Source organism: Podarcis tiliguerta (genome assembly GCF_965153285.1).
Source record: "Podarcis tiliguerta genome assembly, chromosome: 5".
Taxonomy (NCBI): Eukaryota; Metazoa; Chordata; class Lepidosauria; order Squamata; family Lacertidae; genus Podarcis; species Podarcis tiliguerta.
This window is the reverse complement of record NC_139538.1, coordinates 16,380,103-16,387,917: the sequence shown is the minus strand read 5'-3', so window position 1 is coordinate 16,387,917 and position 7,815 is coordinate 16,380,103. Positions and strand designations below refer to the sequence as shown.

The following is a 7,815-nucleotide window of genomic DNA, read 5'->3' as shown; positions in this document are numbered from 1 at the left end:
AGAGAAAAATAACTACCAAACTTTTAGAAGACATCTGAAGGCAGCCCTGTTTAGGGAAGCTTTTAATGTTTAATTGTTTTGTTTATTCGTTTAGTTGTGTCCAACTCTTCGTGACCCCATGGACCAGAGCACGCCAGGCACTCCTGTCTTCCACTGCCTCCCACAGTTTGGTCAGACTCATGTTTGTGGCTTCGAGAACACTGTCCCACCATCTCGTCCTCTGTCATCCCCTTCTCCTTGTGCCCTCCATCTTTCCCAATATCAGGGTCTTTTCCAGGGAGTCTTCTCTTCTCATGAGGTGGCCAAAGTATTGGAGCCTCAGCTTCACGATCTGTCCTTCCAGTGACCACTCAGGGCTGATTTCCTTAAGATTGGATGCCTTAAGACCATATTTTGCGCTCTCCTCTTTCACCCTCATTAAAAGGTTCTTTAATTCCTCTTCACTTTCTGCCATCAAGGTTGTATCATCTGCATATCTGAGGTTGTTGATATTTCTTCCAGCGATCTTAATTCCGACTTGGGATTCATCCAGCCCAGCCTTTCACATGATGAATTCTGCAGATAAGTTAAATAAGCAGGGAGACAATATACAGCCTTGCCGTACTCCTTTCCCAATTTTGAACCAATCAGTTCTTCCATATCCAGTTCTAACTGTAGCTTCTTGTCCCACATAGAGATTTCTCAGGAGACAGATGAGGTGATCAGGCACTCCCATTTCTTTAAGAACTTGCCATAGTTTGCTGTGGTCAATCACAGTCAAAGGCTTTTGCATAGTCAATGAAACAGAAGTAGATGTCTTCTTTTAATGTTTAATAGGTTATTGTGTTTTAGTGTTTTGTTGGAAGCCGCCCAGAGTGGCTGGGGAAACCCAGCCAGATGGGCGGGGTGTCAATAAATAATAATAATAATCATCATCATCATCATCATCTATCTAGGCAGGTTGAAATTATTTTTCCCCCTCCCCATTTCACAGCCAGAAACAGTAAATATGTGTACAGTACTACGGTTACACAATTCCAGTTGCAGAATCTATCATTTATGGATGCAGAATTAGGGAGGAATTTATTGACGGTGAAGCGACCGAAGCGTCATTTTTATTTTACGCAGCCAGTGCAAAGTTAGACACGACTTGATTGACTGCGAAGGGGAAGCAAATGAGCCTGACTCCCCCACGTGGGGCTGTAAATTCAGCATTAGATAGTCCATCCCCGTTGACGGATTCTTCTTCTTTTTCTAGGAATCCCAGCAGAGCGCGCCTCCCACCCGCGACCCAAATTGTGGGCGGGGCGAGGAACTTGGAAAGGCGTGATTGGCTCGGCGGAGGCTTTAAATGATTTGGAGGGCTGCAAGCTGCGCCTGGGAGGTGGAGCGTCAGCGGAGCCTGTTGCTTGCGCGGGGCTGGCGAGCTGCGCGGCGAGGAGAGACGCAGAAAGCTGGAGGGAAATTGCCCTCATCGGTTGCTTCCCCCGTACGCCGCCGGTGCAGCAGCGCTTCCCGATTTTTAAAAAAATAATTTTATTTTTGGTTAAACCTCCTTAATCCCTCTTAATCCGAACGCGCAGCGACCGTCCCCTCTGAAGTTCCCCGATGCCAACTTTCCCGCAGCTCGCTGCTCTTCTGCAGCAGCGCCAGCCCGGGACGGGCAGCTGAAGACCTGCAGCCGGCGGCTTTCGACCTCGGAGCCCCGCCGAGATGACCCCGAGTGCAGCGTGGCTCGTGTGCATCCTTGGCAGCCTGGTGGTCTCGCCCAGCGCGCCGCTGCAACTTCAGCAGGGCATGTGAGTGGAGCGGACGGGTCTTTTTTTTTTCCTTAGAAGGGGGAGCTGGTTGCTCAGAGTCCTTTTGCATCTTGTTCTGTGCGGGGTGGGAAACGGAGCGGGGGCGGGTCGCTTGGATCCCCGCACAAAGGGTGGAATGTCTTGGAATTCCCGTTTTGCTCCCCCCTCTCTAAAGCTGCTAGCCTAACCCCATTCACCTGGGCGTATACTCATCTTAATTCAGCTGCGCTTAGTCCTCAATTTAGGCATGGCTAGGATTGCAGCCTCTTTATTTAATCACGGAATTGTAGAGTTGCAAGGGGCTGCAAGGGTCATCTAGTCCAACCCCCTGCATTGCCGGAATCTCAACATAGGACCCTCCCCCCCCCCATCCAATTCAAAAGCACACCAGTCCCTGCTTAGCATTGCAAATGTATTAGCAGTTTTATTGGGAGAGCATCTGTTGTGCATGTAGAAGTTTCCAGGTAGGGCTGCCTGAAACCAGTGAGAGCTGCTGTTCACCCATGTAGACAATATTGAGCTAGATGGAGGTCTGTCTCAGTACAAGGCAGGAGGTTCCTGTGTTCCTGTGAATGAGGAAGGTTAATAAAAGGGTGCTGTTGCTAAAGTGGAACCGTCCCTATAGGAATCTGCTTCCTGCCAAGTTTGTCCATCCATTCTACTCCCAATATTGTCAAGTCTGATGGGCAGTGGCTGTACAAGGTCGCAGGCAGAGTTCTTGGGCAGAGCCACCCCATACATTCAAAGCACATCCAGCTACACATTTAAAGCACATGCATTACAAACTGTAGTTTGTTAATGGTGCTGGGGACTGCAGTTTTTCCAGGGGAAGCTACAGTTCCCAGGATTCTTTGGGAGAAGTCATGTACTTCAAATGTGGGTTGGATGCGCTTTACGTTTATGATGTGGCAGATGTCGGGAATTGAACCAGGAACTTCCTGAATGCAAGACAGGGAGGTAAGCATGGGGGGGAGGTGATTTTTCACGATTTAATAGACTAATCATGTGCAAGTTTATCTGCGGCATTCTGCTTTAGTAAATTAAGGCATCCTTGCTCTTTGGGAGCAAGGGAAGTTTTACTCCCTTTAGTCAATAAGCATTTTTCAGATAAAGGACCAGATTCAAGTAAGTTGTTGTGCTAGCAGAAACTAGTGCAATGGGACTTGATCCCCTCTCCTCCCCCTACATGATTTCTCCGCCTCCCCCTGCCCTCCATTATCTCCAAATCTGCTTGGGAGAGTCAGGAGAAACCCTGGAATAGCAGGTTTGTGTAGAGGGGAGACCGCAGATTGTTCGGCAAGCAGGAATGCTTGCACTGATGGAGCAGTCGCCTTAGCGTGATGCTGAATTCCTCCCAAAGTACTTAAGGCGGTATCTCACTCCAGTTCTAAATGCCCTCACTTTGTGGACTCTTGTTGGCTTCTGTGGAATTCACAGCTGCTCTGTGCATTGACAAAAGGTCCACATGCATTTTGCGTCTGTGCTGACAAGAGTGTGACCACCTATCCTTTGGTCATGGCTGAGAAAAGCATACTGTATAAGCATTTCCGTGTGGAGGTGTGGTGGAAAACCCTGATAAGTTGTGGCTTCTAGCTCTTTGCATGTGTAACGGAGATTCACATTGCGCACTCCTTCCATGTGATTTGTTTTTGGTGTTTGCTGTGAGCACCAAAAACAAAGTGAATTCTTTTGTTAGACCCTTTGGGAACAGCCATAGCTCAGTGGTACAGCATCTGCTTTTCATGCAGAAGTCCCAGGTTCAGTCCTTGGAATCTCCAGGTAAAGCTGGAAATGCCTCCTACCTGAAATCTTGGAGAGCCACTGCTCTACTAAGCTACATGGACCAATACTCCCTCTTTCTAAAAGGCAGATTACTGCATTGGGTTTCTTGAGTGATGGTGTATGTAGGAAGGAAGCTAGAGGAGGAAGCTTCCATCAGACGTGTTTGCAGTTGCAACATTGCATGCAATCTGCTTTTGCTTGTTCTTGCTTTCAAATGATATGTAGCGACTTTAATTTTATTCCAGACAGACCAAGAGTATTCTAAATGCTACATCCTTTGGGCAGGACACATACATGGCATGCCATCATGGTTTAGTTATCCAACAGTTTGCCTTTATTGCTATCCTTATAGTCAGAGTCTAAGGTTCTGTGCAGACATGGCGGTCCAGATCGCCAAACCACGGTTTAGGGTTGCAGGGGTTTGCATCCCTTCACTCCTCCCCTTTTCTGCACGAATTTCTTCCTCCCCATAGCTTATCCTTTGGTCATGGCTGAGAAAAGCATACTGTATAAGCATTTCCGTGTGGAGGTGTGGTGGAAAACCCTGATAAGTTGTGGCTTCTAGCTCTTTGCATGTGTAACAGAGATTCACAACCATGGTCAGTGCCGATACCAACAAAACTGCTTGAAGAAAACCATAGGAAGGGAAGCGGTAACTCGTCACCAGTGTGCACAAACCCATAGCATGTCCCTGATCTTCTGGCTTTGGAGACAGGACACATTTCATCTTCTGTAATAAAATGATCGAATTGCTCTTAATGATAATTTCAGTATGTGCTTCATATATGCAGTGGTGATTTGAATTGGCCGTTGTGACAAGAGGTTAGAATCAGGAGGGCTGTAATTATGCTGCATTAATTAACTGGAGTCAAAGAGTGTGGCATTGTGCCTGCTGTGTGAAGTGCCTTGCCTGTTCTTGTGTGTTACCTAATGCTTGAGTGACACTGTCTGGTCTATACTGCAGCCTACAATCGGGGTCAGCCCCATGGCAAAAAGTTTAATTGGATTTCTTTTCTTGACAGCTGCTTTGTGCAATAGCTGCAGACTTCAGGTCTCCGGAGGTTATTGAACAGAGAAACGATTAGGGAGATGTGTAACTTTGCGGTGAGGGCGGGGGGGGGGGGGAGAAGGGAAGAGGGAGCAGGCTGCTGTCTGTACCTCTTGCAACCATCTTTAGGCAGAATTATTCTGCGGAGCGTCTAAAGGGCAGGTTCACAGTTTCAAACTGCTTTTGTTGATATTAGAAGTCATAGATTGTCACTGCATCTTTAGCACCCCATGATAGTGCTCCTGTTTTGGGACTGGGTCATTTTTTAATTTCCTTTTCCCCCTGTGACCAATGTCTACAGCTTTCCATTGGGAAATGTATATTGGTTTTTGGTATTATTATTATTATTATTATTATTATTATTATTTACATGAGATAGCATAGTCCTCACCTGTGAACCTTATCCACCTTTGAAAATAAATTTGGGTAGAGGTCTTCTACTAATAAATCAGGACTTGTAATTAGGTCACAGATGAACCTAACATGGCTCTCACCAGGGCCATGACCCATTTTTAATGTTTTTTTCCTGGTAACTTTCATTTTCTTAAGAGTAGTGAAAGGAGGGACAACAGCAGAATCTAGGGAGCACAAAGGGAGGGAAAGTGTAAAATTGTACCTTGGTTCTCAAATGCCTTTGTACTCAAACAGCTTGGAACCCAAACACTGCAAACCTGGAGGTAAGTGTTCCGGTTTGTGAACCTATTTCAGAAGCTGAACGTGCTCCATTTTGAGTGCCATGTTTCTGTTCTGAGCTTCCGTTTTGAGTGTTATTGCTGAGGTCTGTCTGTTTTTGCTATTTTGCATTTTTGTTTTTGCGGCTCTTTTTTTGTTTTTGTTTTTGTGACTGTGAGGAACCCAGTTCAGTTACTGACTGATTGACTGTGTGACTGCAGTACATTGTTTATTGCTTTCATTTTATGGATCAATGGTCTTGTTTGATAGTAAAATTCATGTTATATTGCTGTTTTAGGGGTTGTTTTTAAAAGTCTGGAACGGATTAATTTACTTTGCATTACTTTCTATGGGGAAGTGTGCCTCGGTTTTGGAACGCTTTGGTTTTGGAACAGACTTCTGGAACGGATTAAGTTTGAGAACCAAGGGGGAGAGGAGAAAAATGGGCATAGTAAACCGTAAACAACTTAAAGTGGTTCCTGTGCATGGTGCTGGGGTCAAAGATGGGTCACAGCGGTGGAAAAGACGGGGGCGGGGGTTGTTTTAGAGCAGGCTTCCTCAACCTCGGCCCTCCAGATGTTTTTGGCCTACAACTGCCATGATCCCTAGCTAGCAGCACCAGTGGTCAGAGATGCTGGGAATTGTAGTCTCAAAACATCTGGAGGGCCAAGGTCGAGGAAGCCTGTTTTAGGGTATTTATGTGAGGCGCTTAACAAAGATTGATGACTCATGTGGTTACTGTTGCTACCAGTTTCGTATTCTGATTATTGGGTGATAATTGGTGTTAGCATGCGCCTAACACATTGACGTTCACTTCAGGGTTGTTTTCTTCTGAGATAACTAAAACCTTTTTGGAGAGTCCCACTCCAACATTTCACCTTTCTCCTAATATTAAAGGCCAGGGCTATCACTTCCTAGTGTGAGGGCAGGGAAACCTCTGGCCTGGGGGGCAAATGCAGCCCTCAAGCCCCTCTCTGTGTTGCCCATGGGACTCTCCCCAGCCACAGCCCCTCAACATGCCTGCTTTGTATCAGCATTGAGTGGTTTTGCCTGGCTGCAGTGGGTCCTTCAACTCAGATAGGGTCTCATTCTTTGCCTGGGGAAGGGCAGAGAGGTTGTATTTGGCCTGCGGAGACACCAGCCTTTTGTTTTAAGGTCAAAACCTCCATTTGTTGCTCTTCCCACTTTTGCCTCTGGACCCACTGGAATGTGGCCCCTGGATGCTTGCCCCAAAGGGTGAGAGGCCCTCAGGCTGTAAAATGGTTTCCCGCCCCTCTCCTAGTCATGTCCTCTGGGAGGCAAACCTGGATGTGATGTTTTTCTACGATAAAGATGCTGAGAGGTGACGGCTTTGTATTTTAACGATTTTAAAGATTTTATGACATAATCTGAGGTAAATAGTGGCAGTTGCTTCCCGCGTTACTTGCTACATTAACCTTATTGCAACTATCTAAAGAGGTGGCGTGCTTTGGAGCAAAAGTGGCCAGGAATATTAAGACGGTCACACATTTATAAGGGTTGCTATTATGAAGGGCTAGGTTGCTTTGTAAGTCTCGGTGAAAGGAAAAGGGTAAAGGGACCCCTGACCATTAGGTCCAGTCTCGGACGACTCTGGGGTTGCAGCACTTATCTTGATTTATTGGCCGAGGGAGCTGGCGTACAGCTTCCGGGTCATGTGGCCAGCATGACTAAGCCGCTTCTAGAGAACCAGAGCAGCGCATGGAAACGCCGTTTACCTTCCCGCCGGCGTAATACCTATTTATCTACTTGCACTTTGACGTGCTTTCGAACTGCTAGGTTGGCAGGAGCAGGGACTGAACAACGGGAGCTCACCCCATCGCGGGGATTCAAACCGCCGAACTTCTGATTGGCAAGCCCTAGGCTCAGTGGTTTAGACCACAGCGCCACCCATGTCCTGTTGTTATATGCACTCAGCCAAAGTCTCAGTAAGAAGGTGCAAAAATCAACTAATTGGAGCTTCAGTTCACCAACTTGAAGGCTGCAGGAAAACCACACCTGGCTTAAATGCTTCCCACTTCCCATTGCTACATTAAGTTTAGAAAAAGTGCATGTTGATTGCATTCATACAATTAATGTTCGGATTAATTTATTGTCATGCAAACAGTAATAGGCAACAGCCTACCTTCTAAGACGCATGGAGGGGGCAACAATGTGCTGAAAAAATTATCTGTATACAGTCACACCTTGGATCCTGAACGCCTTGCAAGTCAAATGTTTTGGCTCCCAAATGTTGCACACCTGGCAGTGAGTGTTCCGGTTTGCGAACGTTTTTTGGGACCCGAATGTCCGACGTGGCTTCCAATTGGCTGCAGAAGCTTCCTGAGGCCAATCGGAAACCGTGCCTTGGTTTCCGAACATTTTGGAAGTCGAACGGACTTCCGGAATGAATTCCATTTGACTTCCAAGTTACGACTGTGTGTATACAGTGGTGCCTCGCAAGACGAAAAGAATCCGTTCCGCGAGTCTCTTCGTCTTGCGGTTTTTTTTTCGTCTTGCAAAGCAAGCCCATTAGCG

At 46.7% G+C, this 7,815-nt stretch overlaps 1 protein-coding gene across 8 annotated transcripts in view; it reads left to right on the top strand.

Moving 5' to 3' along the window:
- The first annotated feature begins 1,369 nt into the window (after positions 1-1,369).
- Positions 1,370-7,815, top strand: part of LOC310678249 (uncharacterized protein) — a 220,409-nt gene continuing 213,963 nt past the window's right edge. For all 8 annotated transcript variants that reach the window (XR_014511714.1, XM_083441844.1, XM_083441846.1 and 5 more), the window contains exon 1: positions 1,370-1,778. Coding sequence is in view for 7 of the 8 variants with exons in the window: in XM_083441844.1 (XP_083297970.1) it covers positions 1,693-1,778 (86 nt within the window). In the remaining variant the exon portion in view is untranslated. The remainder of the gene's footprint in view (positions 1,779-7,815) is intronic.